This window comes from Cibotium barometz, chromosome 60 (assembly GCF_041138505.1).
Source record: "Cibotium barometz isolate CiBa-2024 chromosome 60, ASM4113850v1, whole genome shotgun sequence".
Taxonomy (NCBI): Eukaryota; Viridiplantae; Streptophyta; class Polypodiopsida; order Cyatheales; family Cibotiaceae; genus Cibotium; species Cibotium barometz.
Window position 1 is genome coordinate 4,276,599 of NC_141105.1, and position 22,272 is coordinate 4,298,870.

Sequence of the window (22,272 nt, forward strand, 5' to 3'; positions counted from 1 at the left end):
AACATGCTCGTCAAAGACCACATCCCGGCTAACAACAATCTCGTTCCTCTTTGGATCATACAACCTGTATCCCTTGGAAAGAGAGTTATACCCCACAAATACAAGCTTGCGGGACTTGGAGTCAAGCTTCCCCCTCTGATTCTTCGGAATATGTACATACGCGTCACTCCAAAAGACACGGAAGTGCGAGACATCAGGTTTCCTGCCAAAGTATGCCTCAAATGGAGTCATATGGGGTACTGAAGTCGTCGGAGATCGGTTGAGGGTATGGACAGCCGTTGCCACAGCCTCTCCCCAAAGTGGACGAGGAAGATCACGATGCTCCAGCATGGTCCTCGCCATCTCCACCACAGTCCTGTTCTTGCGTTCGACAACTCCATTCTCCGAAGGCGATCCAGTATTGGCCAGTTCCCTTTTGATGCCATGATCTGCACAAAATCTGAGAAATACAATCGAGGAGAATTCACCTCCTTTATCAGCCCTGAGAGTCTTGACCTGAAATCCAGACTCTTTCTCCACCATCACGTGCCAATCCTTGAACCGTGCAAAAGCTTGGTCCTTCTGGGAAAGAAAGTAGACCCACGTGAATCTGGTACAATCATCAACAAGCAGCATAAAGTAGAGAGATCCTCCCAAAGATGGTGTCTGCTGAGGTCCACACAAGTCAGTGTGAATCAACTCCAATGGTTTCGACGCCCGCCTTGAAGCCTACTTCGGAAAGGATTCCGTGTGCTGCTTACCACGTATGCAAGAGCTGCAACGCCCTTGCCTACTACCAACATCTGGCAAGCCAACCACCATCTGGTCTCGGAAAGCTCGCCTCAATGCATCCACATTTAAGAGGCCAAAACGAAAGTGCCACAAATCTCCGACCTGAGAACCTGTCATCAACGAGGAGAGTGCAGAGAGCTTGTAGATACCATTCTCCACACCACCTTCCCAAACAACCTGGCCAGTCTCACGGTCCCTTAGAGCAACTGAATGCTCCTCAAATTCCACCCGAAAGCCAGTCTTGCATACTTCATGCACTGACAGAAGATGAAAACCCAGAGCAGGGACATAAAGAACACGGGAAGCATGCTTGCCCCCCTTGCCGTTGGGAATAATCTCCATCCGGGTCTCACTATGTATCGAAATAGTGGAGTTATCGCCAATAAAGATGCGACCTGACTGCCATTTTAGATCCAGAAAGAAGTCATGGGATGGAGTCATGTGCCTGAAAGCACCACTGTCAAGAATCCATTCCCTTGACAGTGGTGCCTGGAAGCACCACTGTCAAGAATCCATTCCCGGGTATCCTTCGCGATGAAGCCAACTGCCTCCTCGCTCGAAGATAATGAAGCATCGGAGTCCACCATCTCTAAGTGCACAAATGCCGGAGTCTTTGCAGTTAAGGCTGAGGAATTAGCTTAGGACACTTCCTCCAGTAGTGGCCTTTCTCGCCACAATCATTACAGGATCTTTCGGCCTTCAGCTTCTCTCGTTCTGAATCAGGCTTCTTCTCAGAAGCCTTCTCCGGTGAAGCCTTCCCTTTGCCCTTGTTGTTGTTCCAGCCTTTCGACCGTTGGCCAGTTAAGGCCTCCGAACCTCCGTTGTGAGGAGGGTTCGTGAAACGTTCCTCCTGGTCCAAGACCATTGGCACAAGCTCCTCCCAGGTAATGGTGCTGAGCCGGCCACTCGTAATCAACGAGGAATAGAAAGCAGAATACTGAGCAGGCAAGTGGGACAGCAAAGTGATGGCCATGTCTTCAGATGATATCTCTTTCCCAGCTTGTAGAACTTCCTGCTGAAGGGCCTGCAGCTTGTTAATGTGTTCCCGCATCGTCGAAGACTTTGCAGGGTTCATAACCAGCATCAGCACTTCCAAGGAGATCCGTTTCATGGGTGATACCCTGTTATACAAAGAAGTGTGATATGCAGCGGAAGTCTTTGTATTGGACGATCCTGTCACACAATATGCTCACACCGTCTTCTGTATCCTGAGTTTCGTGAGTTTAGCAATCCATTTCAATACTTCAAACTTTAAAGAGTTGAGAGAGAGAGATATGAGAACTGTACACCAGATTGGGTCCCGAATTACCCACTGAAGGGCCCCCTATCCCGATAACGAGATAGTATTTGCTTTATTTCTTTAGAGAGAATGACTTTGGACTGTAGATAAGCCAAACGCAAGATCTCGGAGGATCGGAGAGTGGCTGATCTGTACACTGCTGTAGAAACACCTCAATGACTTGATCTCGAGCCTATGCACTCTTCCCAAGGGCATGAGGAAGGGCTGCACACCTGAGGCTCAAAGAAGAAGAAGGTGGACTGTTCTACACTATGTTAGAATGCTGAAAACACTTATGAATGCTATGTTACCTTCACCAGATGACTGCTGCATGTGTGGATGATGCATAGAAGGCTGGACACTGATGGAAACAACAGATTCAGGGCGCTGAAGTGTAGAGGATGCTGTGGACTGAAACGCATGAGAAACAGGGCTGCAAACTGCTGCTGTACGGCTGGAACAGAAACGCAAAACTGCTGCTGTACGGCTGTGCAAAAACGCAGGTATCTGCAGGCTGAATCTGGCGTTAAACTGAGCTGAATGAGGTGCTGAATCTTGGCCTGAACTGAGGCTGAATCAGGGCTGAATGCAGGCGCCTAGGGCTGACTGAAGCTATGGTTCTCAAGGGGCTGGAGAGGGAAAGCTTATGGGCTCTAGGGCTGGATTAGTCTTGGGCTGAAAGCAAGGAGGAGGAGAGCTCTTAGCACAATGAAGACTGAATGAGAAAAGAGGCTCTAGGCAAGCCTATTTATACTAACTGGAGGTTGGTCATTTAATACAGTTTATATTTATAAATGCCCAATAATGCAAATAATGCTAAATAAATACTAATAAATATTGGAAAAATACCAGATAAATCCCAGTAAATTCCCTAAGGCTTTGGGGATGTTCTAAATGATGCACAGGCATATGTATGCATATTATGCAGGATGCAGAGTGCTTTCTGATGCAAACCCTAAGGCTTCTACTGACTCTACATGCATGAATGATTCTCTCCAAGTGGGTTAAGGGACTTGACTAACTGACTCACCCACTAAGGCTGAGGAATGACCTACGTAGCTCGTGCCTGACTTATCCTGGACTGAGGATGTACAATGGGGTCACGGCGTACGACAAATATCATCCTATTGGGTTCTAAAACTGTACAACTGTTGCACTTCTGATGATGAGCCATCTTGTCACCATGCACTGAGTGCAGAGTGCATGTGACATTCCCTCCTGATTAGCTTGGCGGCAGGTTCATGGCTTCCAAGTAGTCCGCCAATAACTGGGGGTACTCCTGGAAGAATTCCTCGTCGAGCCATACGGCTTCATGGGTGCCTCGATCTCGGAAATTCGTATAGAACTGACGAATCCGTCGACCGAAACCATGCTTCCATCGATGAAGAAGGATCTGCTCAGGCTCAATAACTTCTGCCTCGTCTACCACGTGTGGCTGCTATTCATCTGAAACATCAAACACTTCTGGACCAACATATGGTTTTAGCCAAGAAACAATGGAAAACATCATGCATTGTCCAACTGGCAGGCAACTTTAACTTCATTGAGACATCACTTATCTTCTTAACTATTGGAAAAGGGCCAAAACTATGGAATGAAAGCTTGGGACAACGTTTGCCCACTTGTTTCAATCTCTGCTTCATGATACGCAAATAGACCCAATCCCCTTCCTTGAAGTGGACATCTCGTCTAAACTTACATGCCTTTCTGTGAACCGAATGATGGCCAGGCTCAAAATTGAGGGCCAAACTGGGTTGAGTACCAAACTCTGCGGAATCGACAAACTGATCTTCTAAGTCCTTTCCAGAGATGTTGAGAATGGTAGACTCCTGACTGGTTGGGATGCTGGTCTTTCTACTAAGAACATCTGCTACTGGTTGAGGGCCAAACTGGGTTGAGTACCAAACTCTGCGGAATTGACAAACTTACATGCCTTTCTGTGAACCGAATGATGGCCAAGCTCAAAATTGCCAAACTGGGTTGAGTACCAAACTCTGCGGAATCGACAGACTGATCTTCTAAGTCCTTTCCAGAGATGTTGAGAATGGTAGACTCCTGACTGGTTGGGATGCTGGTCTTTCTACTAAGAACATCTGCTACTGGGTTATGCTGACCAGGGATGTACTTGATCATTCCTCCAACCTGGTGGAAGAGCTGACCGTGTCTAGCGTGCTGAGCACTCCACTGGGCACTTGGCATCGTCTCGGGAGCCACTTAAGTGCTTGGTGGTCTGTGGTGACTGTGAAACTGTGTCCATAAGGAACATGTTTCAAATGTTTGCGAATTGACTGTGCTGTTCTACCTTGCCCTTGAAAGTCTTGGAAAGACAAGAGGGAAACTTGCTAGGAGGTTCTGCTAACTATGGGATACTGGGTAGGAGATCATCCTTAAAAATGTTTGAATGAGAAAGGAGATCTGCCAACTGAGGGACTGAAGATGATGAGACAGCGGTTATTGATGAGATAGAAGCTGTCTGAGCATAAATTAATGCTCCTTCTGCTCCCTTGCACATAGCTCGTCGGGCCTGGAGATGAGAAATCATAGGAACGCCAAGAATGCTCCTATCCCCCCGAATCATGACAGGCTCAGGAAAACCTTTAGAGATAATAAAGGTGTCTTGCCCCCCAATTGGGAATAGGTTCATACTGACGAAACCACTGGATTCCTAAGATCATGTCACATCCCAAAAGAGGAGAGAATGAATTCTCGCTGGAATGAGGCCTTTTGAACTTGAAAAGAAAACTGTTGTGCCTTCTGAGAGATGTGGGTGCGGAGACCAAGTGTAAACCCGTCTACCTCCAAATGATAGGGCACTAAGGTACAGCTCATGTTGGTAGCCAGCTGGGGAGAGATGGCATCCTCAGAACTGCCCATGTCAAAAAGGATTATGAACTGTTGGCCCTTGGCAGAGCCATAAGCTCGGATCAGGCTTTTCTGTGTGGTTGTTGCCTCACCCTCCTGCTTAGCATCAAGTACCATGGATGGCATGGGATGCATAGAAGGTAAGATCTGAACCGCATTGGTGGTAGCAGGCAGGTCTAGAGGAGCGGGGGATACTGCGGCAACTGTGGCAGAAGGCTCTTTGGAGGCTTGCTCCGCTTGTCTTTTTGGACAATCCTTCTTACCATGCCCAATGGTATGACAGAAAAAACATCTGTTTTCTGACTGATACTGTCTTTGCTCCTCTGGAGGAAGATAGCCTCCAGTGATGCCTGCTTGAGCCTTTTCCTCAGGGGCCTTCTTAGGCTTGGATTCCTTACCTCCTGAACTAGAGCTAGGACTGTTGTCTCTCTTAGTGTCTTTAGAAGACGAATTACCCTTCCCCTGTTGGGGTTTGGTACTGGACTGAGATGACTGCTTGGGCTTGCCTCCGTTCATCTTCATTTCTTCATTCTGAGCGAGAGTCAGAGCCCGGTCATATGTACTTGGTTCAAAGTTACGAACTGTGAACCGAATGTTAGAGTCCAATCCACGAATGAATTGCTCCATCTTAACCTCCTCAGATAACCCTAACTGATGTGCTAAAGTAATAACCTTACCGGAAAACTGAAGCACTGGGGATCCGTTCTGTCTGAGTCCATAGAACTCGTCTTTCAGACCGGTCATGTACTGGGGTGGGAGAAATCTGGTCTTCAGGTCATGGACAAAGATGTCCCAGTCAAAGGCTGTGACACCTGTGGTCTGGTCTGTATGAATACTAGACCAATACTGCCACCAAGTGATTGCCTCACCCATGAGATGGGGAGCCGCTAAGTGGACTTTGTCTTGTGGGTCTGTGATCCTAGCTAATGGAAAATGAGCATTAAACTGATGAACAAATTGATTAACTGATGAATGATCACACTTACCATCATACTTACTGAAGTTTGGTTGATTGCGAATGATGGTGGTTGATGCTGCTGCGCGATGATGGCTGGTGACACCTATGACTGGGGAGACTGAGGAGAGCTGTTGATACCTCAAGTGTATGGCCTCCTTTTCCCGTTGGTGTTTGAGTAACATACGTTCTCGATCAAGCTCACGTTGGTGTTCTCGAGCGGCGAGTTCAGCCTGACGCCGGTCTTCGTCGATCCTGCGTTGGGCTTCCTCATAGTCCCGTCTTTCTTCTTTTTCTCTTTTCCTTCGGACCTCGTCCTCTCTCCTTTGTTGTTCCATCTGAAAGAAGAGGGAGATGTAGTCGGGTGCTGCTGGAGGTGTAGAAGGACGTGCTGCTGCTGCCTCCAAGAGTTGGAGATGCTCCATGAGTAGCTGGTTCTGAGCTCTAAGAAGAGCTATGGTGTCTGCTGTAGGCGGAAGAACGAGGTCTCCTTCGGGGGAGACGTCTTCCGGCTGATGAGTACTCTCTCCTGTAGACATGATGCTAAAGTCGGTGGTCGTGCCGGAACACAATCTAACCATCCAAGGATGCCCCCACGCTAGGATACGGTGTGTGTGGACTATCTGAATCTGATACCAATGTGATATGCAGCGGAAGTCTTTGTATTGGACGATCCTGTCACACAATATGCTCACACCGTCTTCTGTATCCTGAGTTTCGTGAGTTTAGCAATCCATTTCAATACTTCAAACTTTAAAGAGTTGAGAGAGAGAGATATGAGAACTGTACACCAGATTGGGTCCCGAATTACCCACTGAAGGGCCCCCTATCCCGATAACGAGATAGTATTTGCTTTATTTCTTTAGAGAGAATGACTTTGGACTGTAGATAAGCCAAACGCAAGATCTCGGAGGATCGGAGAGTGGCTGATCTGTACACTGCTGTAGAAACACCTCAATGACTTGATCTCGAGCCTATGCACTCTTCCCAAGGGCATGAGGAAGGGCTGCACACCTGAGGCTCAAAGAAGAAGAAGGTGGACTGTTCTACACTATGTTAGAATGCTGAAAACACTTATGAATGCTATGTTACCTTCACCAGATGACTGCTGCATGTGTGGATGATGCATAGAAGGCTGGACACTGATGCAAACAACAGATTCAGGGCTGGAAACTGCTGTAGACTGAACCTTCAAGGCTGGAAACTGCTGTGGACAGAAACGCTGAAGTGTAGAGGATGCTGTGGACTGAAACGCATGAGAAACAGGGCTGCAAACTGCTACTGTACGGCTGGAACAGAAACGCAGAACTGCTGCTGTACGGCTGTGCAAAAACGCAGGTATCTGCAGGCTGAATCTGGCGTTAAGCTGAGCTGAATGAGGTGCTGAATCTGGGCCTGAACTGAGGCTGAATCAGGGCTGAATGCAGGCGCCTAGGGCTGACTGAAGCGATGGTTCTCAAGGGGCTGAAGAAGAAAGCTTATGGGCTCTAGGGCTAGATTAGTCTTGGGCTGAAAGCAAGGAGGAGGAGAGCTCTTAGCACAATGAAGACTGAATGAGAAAAGAGGCTCTAGGCAAGCCTATTTATACTAACTGGAGGTTGGTCATTTAATACAGTTTATATTTATAAATGCCCAATAATGCAAATAATGCTAAATAAATACTAATAAATATTGGGAAAATACCAGATAAATCCCAGTAAATTCCCTAAGGCTTTGGGGATGTTCTAAATGATGCACAGGCATATGTATGCATATTATGCAGGATGCAGAGTGCTTTCTGATGCAAACCCTAAGGCTTCTACTGACTCTACATGCATGAATGATTCTCTCCAAGTGGGTTAAGGGACTTGACTAACTGACTCACCCACTAAGGCTGAGGAATGACCTACGTAGCTCGTGCCTGACTTATCCTGGACTGAGGATGTACAATGGGGTCACGGCGTACGACAAATATCATCCTATTGGGTTCTAAAACTGTACAACTGTTGCACTTCTGATGATGAGCCATCTTGTCACCATGCACTGAGTGCAGAGTGCATGTGACATTCCCTCCTGATTAGCTTGGCGGCAGGTTCATGGCTTCCAAGTAGTCCGCCAATAACTGGGGGTACTCCTGGAAGACTTCCTCGTCGAGCCATACGGCTTCGTGGGTGCCTCGATCTCGGAAATTCGTATAGAACTGACGAATCCGTCGACCGAAACCATGCTTCCATCGATGAAGAAGGATCTGCTCAGGCTCAATAACTTCTGCCTCGTCTACCACGTCTGGCTGCTGTTCATCTGAAACATCAAACACTTCTGGACCAACATATGGTTTTAGCCAAGAAACATGGAAAACATCATGCATTGTCCAACTGGCAGGCAACTTTAACTTCATTGAGACATCACTTATCTTCTTAACTATTGGAAAAGGGCCAACACAACAGAATGAAAGCTTGGGACAACGTTTGCCCACTTGTTTCAATCTCTGCTTCATGATACGCAAATAGACCCAATTCCCTTCCTTGAAGTGGACATCTCGTCTAAACTTACATGCCTTTCTGTGAACCGAATGATGGCCAGGCTCAAAATTGAGGGCCAAACTGGGTTGAGTACCAAACTCTGCGGAATCGTTAAACTGATCTTCTAACTCCTTTCCAGAGATGTTAAATAAGGTAATAAACCCTAAAATCTGCCCCCTATGGGACCCCTAGTGACTCACACCCCTAGTGGGTGGAATGACCAAAACAAGGAGCACTTGGTGGCTTTTATAGGGTCTTGGACAAGTTGGGAGCTGGCCGACTGCTGGTCGGCCAGTATTAATTCATTAAATGCTCTATTAATTCAGCCGACTGAGGGTTCCTCTTGGATCTTGATGCACATGAAGCCTACACCTTGCTGACGTCAGCCGACAGCTCTCTTCTGGCAGCCAGCACCCTCTGTCCTGCAGCCGACAGCCCCTCTGACCCATGCTTTGCTCCAAGTCCTGCTCCATGTCCATCTTCTATGGGTTCTTAGTCTTTATCTGCTTGCCTCTTCTGGATCTAGCCCTGGAAATGTCCATGGCATCTGCGATGCACATGACAATATGGTAGACTCCTGACTGGTTGGGATGCTGGTCTTTCTACTAAGAACATCTGCTACTGGGTTATGCTGACCAGGGATGTACTTGATCATTCCTCCAACCTGGTGGAAGAGCTGACCCTGTCTAGCGTGCTGAGCACTCCACTGGGCACTTGGCATCGTCTCGGGAGCCACTTAAGTGCTTGGTGGTCTGTGGTGACTGTGAAACTGTGTCCATAAGGAACATGTTTCAAATGTTTGAGAATTGACTGTGCTGTTCTACCTTGCCCTTGAAAGTCTTGGAAAGACAAGAGGGAAACTTGCTAGGAGGTTCTGCTAACTGTGGGATACTGGGTAGGAGATCATCCTTAAAAATGTTTGAATGAGAAAGGAGATCTGCCAACTGAGGGACTGAAGATGATGAGACAGCGGTTATTGATGAGATAGAAGCTGTCTGAGCATAAATTAATGCTCCTTCTGCTCCCTTGCACATAGCTCGTCGGGCCTGGAGATGAGAAATCATAGGAACGCCAAGAATGCTCCTATCCCCCCGAATCATGACAGGCTCAGGAAAACCTTTAGAGATAATAAAGGTGTCTTGCCCCCCAATTGGAAATAGGTTCATACTGACGAAACCACTGGATTCCTAAGATCATGTCACATCCCAAAAGAGGAGAGACAATGAATTCTCGCTGGAATGAGTGCGGAGACCAAGTGTAAACCCGTCTACCTCCAAATGATAGGGCACTAAGGTACAGCTCATGTTGGTAGCCAGCTGGGGAGAGATGGCATCCTCAGAACTGCCCATGTCAAAAAGGATTATGAACTGTTGGCCCTTGGCAGAGCCATAAGCTCGGATCAGGCTTTTCTGTGTGGTTGTTGCCTCACCCTCCTGCTTAGCATCAAGTACCATGGATGGCATGGGATGCATAGAAGGTAAGATCTGAACCGCATTGGTGGTATAGCAGGCAGGTCTAGAGGAGCGGGGGATAATGCGGCAACTGTGGCAGAAGGCTCTTTGGAGGCTTGCTCCGCTTGTCTTTTTGGACAATCCTTCTTACCATGCCCAATGGTATGACAGAAAAAACATCTGTTTTCTGACTGATACTGTCTTTGCTCCTCTGGAGGAAGATAGCCTCCAGTGATGCCTGCTTGAGCCTTTTCCTCAGGGGTCTTCTTAGGCTTGGATTCCTTACCCCCTGAACTAGAGCTAGGACTGTTGTCTCTCTTAGTATCTTTAGAAGACGAATTACCCTTCCCCTATTGGGGTTTGGTACTGGACTGAGATGACTGCTTGGGCTTGCCTCCGTTCATCTTCATTTCTTCATTCTGAGCGAGAGTCAGAGCCCGGTCATATGTACTTGGTTCAAAGTTACGAACTGTGAACCGAATGTTAGAGTCCAATCCACGAATGAATTGCTCCATCTTAACCTGCTCAAATAACCCTAATTGATGTGCTAAAGTAATAACCTTACCGGAAAACTGAAGCACTGGGGATCCGTTCTGTCTGAGTCCATAGAACTCGTCTTTCAGACCGGTCATGTACTGGGGTGGGAGAAATCTGGTCTTCAGGTCATGGACAAAGATGTCCCAGTCAAAGGCTGTGACACCTGTGGTCTGGTCTGTATGAATACTAGACCAATGCTGCCACCAAGTGACTGCCTCACCCATGAGATGGGGAGCCGCTAAGTGGACTTTGTCTTGTGGGTCTGTGATCCTAGCTAATGGAAAATGAGCATTAAACTGATGAACAAATTGATTAACTGATGAATGATCACACTTACCATCATACTTACTGAAGTTTGGTTGATTGCGAATGATGGTGGTTGATGCTGCTGCGGGATGATGGCTGGTGACACCTATGACTGGCGAGACTGAGGAGAGCTGCTGATACCTCAAGTATATGGCCTCCTTTTCCCGTTGAGATGTTTGAGTAACATACGTTCTCGATCAAGCTCACGTTGGTATTCCCGAGCGGCGAGTTCAGCTTGACGCCGGTCTTCGTCGATCCTGCGTTGGGCTTCCTCATAGTCCCGTCTTTCTTCTTTTTCTCTTTTCCTTCGGGCCTCGTCCTCTCTCCTTTGTTGTTCCATCTGAAAGAAGAGGGAGATGTAGTCGGGTGCTGCTGGAGGTGTAGAAGGACGTGCTGCTGCTGCCTCCAAGAGTTGGAGACGCTCCATGAGTAGCTGGTTCTGAGCTCTAAGAAGAGCTATGGTGTCTGCTGTAGGCGGAAGAACGAGGTCTCCTTCGGGGGAGACGTCTTCCGGCTGATGAGTACTCTCTCCTGTAGACATGATGCTGAAGTCGGTGGTCGTGCCGGAACACAATCTAACCATCCAAGGATGCCCCCACGCTAGGATACGATGTGTGTGGACTATCTGAATCTGATACCAATGTGATATGCAGCGGAAGTCTTTGTATTGGACGATCCTGTCACACAATATGCTCACACCGTCTTCTGTATCCTGAGTTTCGTGAGTTTAGCAATCCATTTCAATACTTCAAACTTTAAAGAGTTGAGAGAGAGAGATATGAGAACTGTACACCAGATTGGGTCCCGAATTACCCACTGAAGGGCCCCCTATCCCGATAACGAGATAGTATTTGCTTTATTTCTTTAGAGAGAATGACTTTGGACTGTAGATAAGCCAAACGCAAGATCTCGGGGATCGGAGAGTGGCTGATCTGTACACTGCTGTAGAAACACCTCAATGACTTGATCTCGAGCCTATGCACTCTTCCCAAGGGCATGAGGAAGGGCTGCACACCTGAGGCTCAAAGAAGAAGAAGGTGGACTGTTCTACACTATGTTAGAATGCTGAAAACACTTATGAATGCTATGTTACCTTCACCAGATGACTGCTGCATGTGTGGATGATGCATAGAAGGCTGGACACTGATGCAAACAACAGATTCAGGGCTGGAAACTGCTGTAGACTGAACCTTCAAGGCTGGAAACTGCTGTGGACAGAAACGCTGAAGTGTAGAGGATGCTGTGGACTGAAACGCATGAGAAACAGGGCTGCAAACTGCTGCTGTACGGCTGGAACAGAAACGCAGAACTGCTGCTGTACGGCTGTGCAAAAACGCAGGTATCTGCAGGCTGAATCTGGCGTTAAGCTGAGCTGAATGAGGTGCTGAATCTGGGCCTGAACTGAGGCTGAATCAGGGCTGAATGCAGGCGCCTAGGGCTGACTGAAGCTATGGTTCTCAAGGGGCTGGAGAAGAAAGCTTATGGGCTCTAGGGCTGGATTAGTCTTGGGCTGAAAGCAAGGAGGAGGAGAGCTCTTAGCACAATGAAGACTGAATGAGAAAAGAGGCTCTAGGCAAGCCTATTTATACTAACTGGAGGTTGGTCGTTTAATAAAGTTTATATTTATAAATGCCCAATAATGCAAATAATGCTAAATAAATACTAATAAATATTGGAAAAATACCAGATAAATCCCAGTCAATTCCCTAAGGCTTTGGGGATGTTCTAAATGATGCACAGGCATATGTATGCATATTATGCAGGATGCAGAGTGCTTTCTGATGCAAACCCTAAGGCTTCTACTGACTCTACATGCATGAATGATTCTCTCCAAGTGGGTTAAGGGACTTGACTAACTGACTCACCCACTAAGGCTGAGGAATGACCTACGTAGCTCGTGCCTGACTTATCCTGGACTGAGGATGTACAATGGGGTCACGGCGTACGACAAATATCATCCTATTGGGTTCTAAAACTGTACAACTGTTGCACTTCTGATGATGAGCCATCTTGTCACCATGCACTGAGTGCAGAGTGCATGTGACATTCCCTCCTGATTAGCTTGGCGGCAGGTTCATGGCTTCCAAGTAGTCCGCCAATAACTGGGGGTACTCCTGGAAGACTTCCTCGTCGAGCCATACGGCTTCGTGGGTGCCTCGATCTCGGAAATTCGTATAGAACTGATGAATCCGTCGATCGAAACCATGCTTCCATCGATGAAGAAGGATCTGCTCAGGCTCAATAACTTCTGCCTCGTCTACCACGTCTGGCTGCTGTTCATCTGAAACATCAAACACTTCTGGACCAACATATGGTTTTAGCCAAGAAACATGGAAAACATCATGCATTGTCCAACTGGCAGGCAACTTTAACTTCATTGAGACATCACTTATCTTCTTAACTATTGGAAAAGGGCCAAAACTACAGAATGAAAGCTTGGGACAACGTTTGCCCACTTGTTTCAATCTCTGCTTCATGATACGCAAATAGACCCAATCCCCTTCCTTGAAGTGGACATCTCGTCTAAACTTACATGCCTTTCTGTGAACCGAATGATGGCCAGGCTCAAAATTGAGGGCCAAACTGGGTTGAGTACCAAACTCTGCGGAATCGACAAACTAATCTTCTAAGTCCTTTCCAGAGATGTTGAGAATGGTAGACTCCTGACTGGTTGGGATGCTGGTCTTTCTACTAAGAACATCTGCTACTGGGTTATGCTGACCAGGGATGTACTTGATCATTCCTCCAACCTGGTGGAAGAGCTGACCCTGTCTAGCGTGCTGAGCACTCCACTGGGCACTTGGCATCGTCTCGGGAGCCACTTAAGTGCTTGGTGGTCTGTGGTGACTGTGAAACTGTGTCCATAAGGAACATGTTTCAAATGTTTGAGAATTGACTGTGCTGTTCTACCTTGCCCTTGAAAGTCTTGGAAAGACAAGAGGGAAACTTGCTAGGAGGTTCTGCTAACAGTGGGATACTGGGTAGGAGATCATCCTTAAAAATGTTTGAATGAGAAAGGAGATCTGCCAACTGAGGGACTGAAGATGATGAGACAGCGGTTATTGATGAGATAGAAGCTGTCTGAGCATAAATTAATGCTCCTTCTGCTCCCTTGCACATAGCTCGTCGGGCCTGGAGATGAGAAATCATAGGAACGCCAAGAATGCTCCTATCCCCCCGAATCATGACAGGCTCAGGAAAACCTTTAGAGATAATAAAGGTGTCTTGCCCCCCAATTGGAAATAGGTTCATACTGACGAAACCACTGGATTCCTAAGATCATGTCACATCCCAAAAGAGGAGAGACAATGAATTCTCGCTGGAATGAGGCCTTTTGAACTTGAAAAGAAAACTGTTGTGCCTTCTGAGAGATGTGGGTGCGGAGACCAAGTGTAAACCCGTCTACCTCCAAATGATAGGGCACTAAGGTACAGCTCATGTTGGTAGCCAGCTGGGGAGAGATGGCATCCTCAGAACTGCCCATGTCAAAAAGGATTATGAACTGTTGGCCCTTGGCAGAGCCATAAGCTCGGATCAGGCTTTTCTGTGTGGTTGTTGCCTCACCCTCCTGCTTAGCATCAAGTACCATGGATGGCATGGGATGCATAGAAGGTAAGATCTGAACCGCATTGGTGGTAGCAGGCAGGTCTAGAGGAGCGGGGGATACTGCGGCAACTGTGGCAGAAGGCTCTTTGGAGGCTTGCTCCGCTTGTCTTTTTGGACAATCCTTCTTACCATGCCCAATGGTATGACAGAAAAAACATCTGTTTTCTGACTGATACTGTCTTTGCTCCTCTAGAGGAAGATAGCCTCCAGTGATGCCTGCTTGAGCCTTTTCCTCAGGGGTCTTCTTAGGCTTGGATTCCTTACCCCCTGAACTAGAGCTAGGACTGTTGTCTCTCTTAGTATCTTTAGAAGACGAATTACCCTTCCCCTATTGGGGTTTGATACTGGACTGAGATGACTGCTTGGGCTTGCCTCCGTTCATCTTCATTTCTTCATTCTGAGCGAGAGTCAGAGCCCGGTCATATGTACTTGGTTCAAAGTTACGAACTGTGAACCGAATGTTAGAGTCCAATCCACGAATGAATTGCTCCATCTTAACCTGCTCAGATAACCCTAACTGATGTGCTAAAGTAATAACCTTACCGGAAAACTGAAGCACTGGGGATCCGTTCTGTCTGAGTCCATAGAACTCGTCTTTCAGACCGGTCATGTACTGGGGTGGGAGAAATCTGGTCTTCAGGTCATGGACAAAGATGTCCCAGTCAAAGGCTGTGACACCTGTGGTCTGGTCTGTATGAATACTAGACCAATGCTGCCACCAAGTGACTGCCTCACCCATGAGATGGGGAGCCGCTAAGTGGACTTTGTCTTGTGGGTCTGTGATCCTAGCTAATGGAAAATGAGCATTAAACTGATGAACAAATTGATTAACTGATGAATGATCACACTTACCATCATACTTACTGAAGTTTGGTTGATTGCGAATGATGGTGGTTGATGCTGCTGCGGGATGATGGCTGGTGACACCTATGACTGGGGAGACTGAGGAGAGCTGCTGATACCTCAAGTATATGGCCTCCTTCTCCCGTTGGTGTTTGAGTTACATACGTTCTCGATCAAGCTCACGTTGGTGTTCCCGAGCGGCGAGTTCAGCCTGACGCCGGTCTTCGTCGATCCTGCGTTGGGCTTCCTCATAGTCCCGTCTTTCTTCTTTTTCTCTTTTCCTTCGGGCCTCGTCCTCTCTCCTTTGTTGTTCCATCTGAAAGAAGAGTTTCAATACTTCAAACTTTAAAGAGTTGAGAGAGAGAGATATGAGAACTGTACACCAGATTGGGTCCCGAACTCTCAAGGGGCTGGAGAAGAAAGCTTATGGGCTCTAGGGCTGGATTAGTCTTGGGCTGAAAGCAAGGAGGAGGAGAGCTCTTAGCACAATGAAGACTGAATGAGAAAAGAGGCTCTAGGCAAGCCTATTTATACTAACTGGAGGTTGGTCATTTAATAAAGTTTATATTTATAAATGCCCAATAATGCAAATAATGCTAAATAAATACTAATAAATATGGAAAAAATACCAGATAAATCCCAGTAAATTCCCTAAGGCTTTGGGGATGTTCTAAATGATGCACAGGCATATGTATGCATATTATGCAGGATGCAGAGTGCTTTCTGATGCAAACCCTAAGGCTTCTACTGACTCTACATGCATGAATGATTCTCTCCAAGTGGGTTAAGGGACTTGACTGAGTGACTGACCCACTAAGGCTGAGGAATGACCTACGTAGCTCGTGCCTGACTTATCTTGGATTGAGGATGTACAATGGGGTCACGGCGTACGACAAATATCATCCTATTGGGTTCTAAAACTGTAGAACTGTTGCACTTCTGATGATGAGCCATCTTGTCACCATGCACTGAGTGCAGAGTGCATGTGACAAGAAGCCAAGTGCTCCCATATGCCTCTCGCCAGCGTCATGTGCTTCACATGATTGATCACTTGTGGTGTGCAGTTGAGGAAAATAAATGACCGGACCCTGGCGTTGACACGATCCCACATGTGTGCCTGTGCCTCGCGGTCCTTCCTCGTCGAGAGTAACTCCCCTTCCTCTGCTTCCGGCCGTGGAACCCCGATGATGATAAAATCAGCAAGGTCATATGACTCCAACACCGACTCCATCATGACCTTCCAGATGCCGTAATTGGACCCGTCCAACTGACGATCCACTGGGAACGTGGGGAGAGTCGGAATCTTCACGTGCTTCTCAGCAATCTCTAGTAAATCTGCCATCGTGGGGAGTAACCTGAAAGGGTGGGTGGGTGAAAAAAAAAATCTGTAAAACCTGCAAGTGGCTGTCCAGCCCCTTTGGCCCGCCTTTCTCTTGCACCTTCTCTTCCCGAACAGTCCAAAACAGTCCACCAATCAACAGCCTAACGCTCCCCCTCTTGCTCAGAAAAACTCCCAAGATCTATCACGAGCCTAGGGCTCTGATACCATGTCAGAATATGCAGCGGAAATGATAACCAAACTTGGGTAGACAAGAGCAAGTAGACTGCAGAAAATAGACAGCACAAGAAACACAGAGAGGCAGGTGTGTAAACTCTTCTCTATACACAAGATCCCGCAGAAAACTGAATGAGGAAGTGGTGGGGGCATGGGGCCTATTTATATGCCCCTATGAGAGCAGTCGGCCAGCACTGAAGGGCCTCCACGACTGCATGAGCAGTCGGCCAGCAAAGAAAAGGTCCACGACTGCATACATCCAGTCGGCCAGCAGTCCAGAAGCCCACGAATGATGTGTGGGCAGTCGGCCAGCCACAGGACTGCAGATGGGACAGTCGGCCAGCCCTGAAGTGCTCCTGCCAACCTCTGGCATCCCTCCCCACCACTGGAAAAAATGGGAAAAAATAGGGAAAAATACGGGGAGTGAGGAAAAATGATAAAACACCTTATACAGGGCGGGCACACCCACAACAGAGGCCCTGGTGTATAAATATAGACACGAGATGACTTCTAACATATGTGTCCCATAGCACAGCCCAACCTCAAACAATGGTGGGCACCTCCTGTTAGTGCCCACACTTTATTGAGGAAGCGAGTCGATGGACAAAGTGCCATGTCAATGTCGTACACCAACTAAGAGAGCTGTACAGAGGACAATCATATTGATGTTAGCAATATGGATTGCTTTCGCAGGTGGACTTCTTGTTAAAAGGGCTTAATTGCCGATGCCAAACAATCCCAGGTTGAGTTGGGTGTAGAGTGGTCAATTCCAATTAGTGTCCAAAGCCGTAGAGTAGTTAGGCTAGCTTGGTGCAATTCAAGTTGCCTCTTAGTGGCAAGAGAATAGTCTCATCGGACTTAAGGGCTTCTCGCAAGAACTTGGCCTGCCTATGGACGGCAACACGCATAGTAGTGGAGGGAAAAAGAATCGCAAAGGATGTGTAGTCTTAGATTGTACGTTGGATTTGTGTGTGTGTTAACTAAGTAGAATTAAAAATTCTCTGAGTAGTCAAATACTCAAGAATGACGCTGGCATGAAACATGGATGCACTTTGGCACTGCATGGGTGCTAGAATATGCTTGGTAAGAGAATACAATAATCATTATTCTTCTTTATGTTGATGATGTGGTTCTCATGAGTCATGACTCACTCAATGGAGGATGCGCACAGCCAACTTATAGTAAACCTTCCAAAGCCAAAAATAATACTGATAAAAACCTTGAAAGGGACTCTTCTTGTTGTAATCTACCAAAATCAGCCGGTCACACAGCCTACTCATCCAGGACCAAGGTCCAGGCTTGTTGAATACATAATCAAGCTCCAACATGCCCTTTCAGCAAGGTTGCCAAAGGTTGCATGGGAAGCCAGCAGCAAGTTCTTAGACACACAAGAGCAAGCTCTAAAATTCAAGTTAACAAATTGCAGTTTGCCAAACACAATGCGCCACATTTCTTCTTCAGTGGCAGCGTTTTACTGTAAGGGAGAAGCGAAATCGATCCAAATACCACCACTATACTTTGCACATAAGCTCCTCACACAAACTCTTCTTTGCAGCAAGAGGTTATAAATTGCCCCCATGGTTCGATACAGCCAGTGCCTTGGTATGCAATCCTCACAGTTGTTGCCATCCAGGCTCTCGTCATTTGAGATATAAGACAGGGCCATGGCATGGCCGATGAGAGTCAAAGAGGACATGCAAATTATGCTACTAGGGGGGGGGGTGCAAGTGACTGATCAACATTCCGCACACATCCTTATGACATTCATACATCTCTTTCTCTAAAGGGGAAGACTACTGCTATTGCTGCCTTTATCAAGGAAGAGTTACATCACCAAGAAGTTCGGACAGCCACAGTTGCCACACACAGTTAGACACTGGGGCTTTCTAGCATTTGATAGACATGAACTTGCAAAATTGGGTCTCAAAGGCCATATTCAACCTCTGAAAACAAAACAAAGCAAAGCTCTCTCTCTCTCTCTCTCCAGCTCCAGATCTGAGAGATCCTTCAGACTCCACCACAGGTGGTGCATGTAAAGAGTCTGTATGAGCTCAGAGATGCCGAGGAGATACATTGATCCCTGCCAGCAGATAGAGAGCATGTACCTAAGATGCTCAGACCTCCCTTTCTTTTAGCTTACTTCATGGATGTATTGTAACACTTTTGGTCTCATAGACCCTTTGATCTTTTGTAGACGTTATTAATAATAAGTCTCTCTCTCTCTCTCTCTCTCTCTCTCTCTCTCTCTCTCTCTCTGCCTGATGTGTGTATAAACAAGCTACCTGCCTCAGAATGTTTATCCATGGTAAAACCATTCATATTGATTGCTTTGATGCATCAAATGAAATCTCTAAGTATGTATTCAAATCTGTGAAGGGCAAGCTATTCTCTCAAGGTTCATTACCTTGGTGTTCTCTCTCTCGACTTGCTTCCCCTTGATGTTCTCTCCCTCAACTTACTTCCCCTTCTCATTAATGTTGCCCCCAATCTCAGAGCCCTCATTCCATTTTTTTAAAGTCCCTCACCCTTAAAAACCATGCAAAAGCGCCCAAATCTGCCACACTGAAAGCAAGCCACAGCAAATGACCCAAAGAAGAGCTTGATATCCAAAGAACCACAACTAGAAAGGTTTACGGGCATGTACCTCACGCAAGTCTTGAAGAAACTTGAGCATCTCCTCGGTTGCGGTCTGTTCATACCACAAACAATGAGAATATTTACCATCCCATATCACACACCATATCTATCCACACAATCATTGCAGTATGCAAGGTATGGGTGAGAGAAGTATCCGAGCCATGACTTGAAAAACAAGTTGATCAAATTGTTGTTAAATTAAAGGAAAAAATCTGAGTTCTAATGAAGCTTCATTTTGCAAACACTCAAAAAAAGGAACTTGTGTAAAATGCGAACCTTTCTAGGTAAGGTAAGGGTTCCATCCACATCGAACAAGGCAATAACTCCAGGCTTGCGATTACCCATCTTCTGTCGGCAAACAAATACACCAAAGATAGATCTCCACACCATGAATAACACAAAGCATCAAAGTTAAGGTGCACTCTTAGCCAGAGTCCAATTACACCAAACAGAACCCCTTGCGCGCAACGGAAACATACGTAATGATTTGGAGACAGTCGCCTGTTAGAAGGTTGAGCTCACAGGACCTCCTCCGTCCCCCCCCAGACTTAGATCAACCTCAGCGCTCAAACTAATCGATGTTGTCATAGAGCCAGACCCCGTAGGTATATGTTGCCAGTTGCACTTTTCGAGTTTACTTTCTACGTTTATTATTATTTATTAGGTGCTTTTCAATGGAGAAATACTAGTGGATATTCCTTGTGTGATGCCCCAAGTTTTTTTTCCCCAGGAACAGAGACGCACTTTGTGGAGAAAGGAGGACAGGTGTGGGCCAGAAGGTGTGGGCCAGAATCGAACCACCTCGTGGAAGGAGAAGGGTTGTTCCCTTAACAACCCGTCTATTGTCCCCACCCCCTTTAATAAAAATATGGTCTCATGTTTGCTCTTTTATTATTTTCTATAATATAGTTAGATAGATAAGGTGTGTTTGCTCTTTTATTATTTCAAATAATATAGTTAGATAGATCAGGGGTGTAAGCAAATTTTGGGTTTGACAAGTGTGGTAAGTGAGTCTAAGACTTGGTTTATATTTGTAGATTTTGAGTGTGGCTACGTGAGTCTAGGACTAGGTTAAAGTCAAAGGTTATGATTCTTCATTAAATAACTTGCATTGGAAAACTAATGCTCACTTGCGGTAGTTTGCAAATACATTTTTAGCAATAGGGACATGTTTCAAAAAACTTAAAGAAATTATGTTAGAAGTATTGATGCTCCCTTGTTTTTAGTAAATATATTTCTAAGAAAGGACATTGGTTTAAAATAAGTGTGGAAAACCCATTTGCATTTATCAAGTTGTTAGGCATGTTAATGTGCACATAGAATGGAACTCCATGCACTTATTGTTGATTAATCATAAGGACGTGCATTATGGCCAATCCGAACACAATCCAAGCTCATTATACACAAGGACACCCCTATTGCCAATTTTTAATCACCATATTTAAAAATTGGCAAGCATCCCACCTTCACGTTTAAGCACAAGTAATTCTCCAAGATAGGGCTAGATAAGCATCAAAATTTTTCCATGCACTTTGGATTGAGGCCTTACATGTGAAATTATGGTATCCTTTCTTAAGAAGTGCTAATGAAAATATTGCCTATCAAAAGAAGGATAAGATTCAAAGATTAATAAGTATCCTTTAACGACACCAAAATTCACACTACTAGAAGGATCGATTAAAATTTTTCCCTTCAAAAGAGTGGGCATTTCGAAGGCTAAGGCATGGTCAAAGTCATGACGACTTTTTCTTAAGCAATGTTCTTCCCTCTTCATATAAGAGAACATAGCTCCCTGATTAAACCAACATAAGCATGCTTGAAGCTTTCCCTTTGAGGACATGATGAAGGATATTATGATGCTTAGTATAATGGGGTTGATAAATATCTAAGTAATAATAATGAGAAAATGAATCTAATCTAGCTAAAAAGGGATGTTGTGCCCTAATAGAGGGAAGTTGAGGGTGGGAAGATGCTAACCTCCTTGGGCACAAGTAGAGGTTTGCACCTTCATGTTCACAAATAGGAATCACAAAAACCCTGGTGCAAAAAAAGCCATCAGAGAATCCTAGCCCTATTGGCAAAACTGCTTAGTGTTCTATCTTGATTATGATAGATGTTATTGTGTATTTGTACCTTGGGCACTCCGATGAGTAATCTTGGAAAATTGCTTCCACCACATGGTGGCCATGGGGGGGAGTGAGTAAGTTGACTTCCTAAGGTATGTACCTTGTGGCCCCAACCTTACTCGAGTGTGTCTATTTTACCTTCTTTAGTAAATCTAATGTAGTCATGTGATTTATGAAATCATGTGTCAAGAAATATTACTTTTACACATGCATGCATGCAATATCCATGTATCGACCTTCTATCATAATAGCACGGATATTGAGGCATTTCTATCATCTTGACAATGATATTTTATAGTAGCATGAACATTGGGGCATTGCTATTGTCTTGATAGCACTCCACAAACCATTAGAGGCCACCCATTGGCTTGAGCAATCACCTTCTAAACTTGAAATAGAGTGTGCTTATCCTTGAGGGTTTCTCTTAAGTGAAACTTGTCACTTACATTGTCAATTCTCATGTATTGGCTCATTTTGTACTCCATACTTTGTTGAACTCTTTTTAAATGCCCAAGTTTCATGGGGACAAGCAACTAAAAAACCTTTTGGCATTCTTAAAAGAGGAAAGGGAAAGAATACTTCCACTTTTATAGAAATAGATAAGAAAATTCCCATTATCTATATATTCACCTTCCTACATATATCAATTTGACAATTATGAATAAACAATCATTCGACAATGATGTATAAACAATAGTTCTCAAGAGCCATATTCATTGGATGCCAGCTATATCTAGCTAATAATTCCTTGAAATTTTGGTAGCTTGAGAGTCAAAAAGACACTTTGTTTAACTAAAAATATTAGAACATGTGTATGACATAAGCGATAAAAAGAAACACATG

The 22,272-nt window shown here is 45.7% G+C and overlaps 1 protein-coding gene across 6 annotated transcripts in view; it reads right to left on the reverse strand.

The window, feature by feature from the left end:
• PMM (phosphomannomutase) overlaps nt 1–19,943 on the reverse strand; it is a 49,700-nt gene extending 29,757 nt beyond the window's left edge. For 4 of the 6 annotated variants that reach the window (XR_015265203.1, XM_086793744.1, XM_086793742.1 and 1 more), the window contains exons 1-3: nt 19,783–19,943; nt 19,580–19,651; nt 19,311–19,355 (exon numbers count right to left, since the gene is read on the reverse strand). Coding sequence is in view for 5 of the 6 variants with exons in the window: in XM_086793744.1 (XP_086649870.1) it covers nt 19,311–19,355; nt 19,580–19,648 (114 nt within the window). In the remaining variant the exon portion in view is untranslated. The remainder of the gene's footprint in view (nt 1–19,310; nt 19,356–19,579; nt 19,652–19,782) is intronic. The other 2 variants (XM_086793741.1, XM_086793743.1) reach the window with 2 other exon arrangements.
• Nucleotides 19,944–22,272: the final 2,329 nt, after the last annotated feature.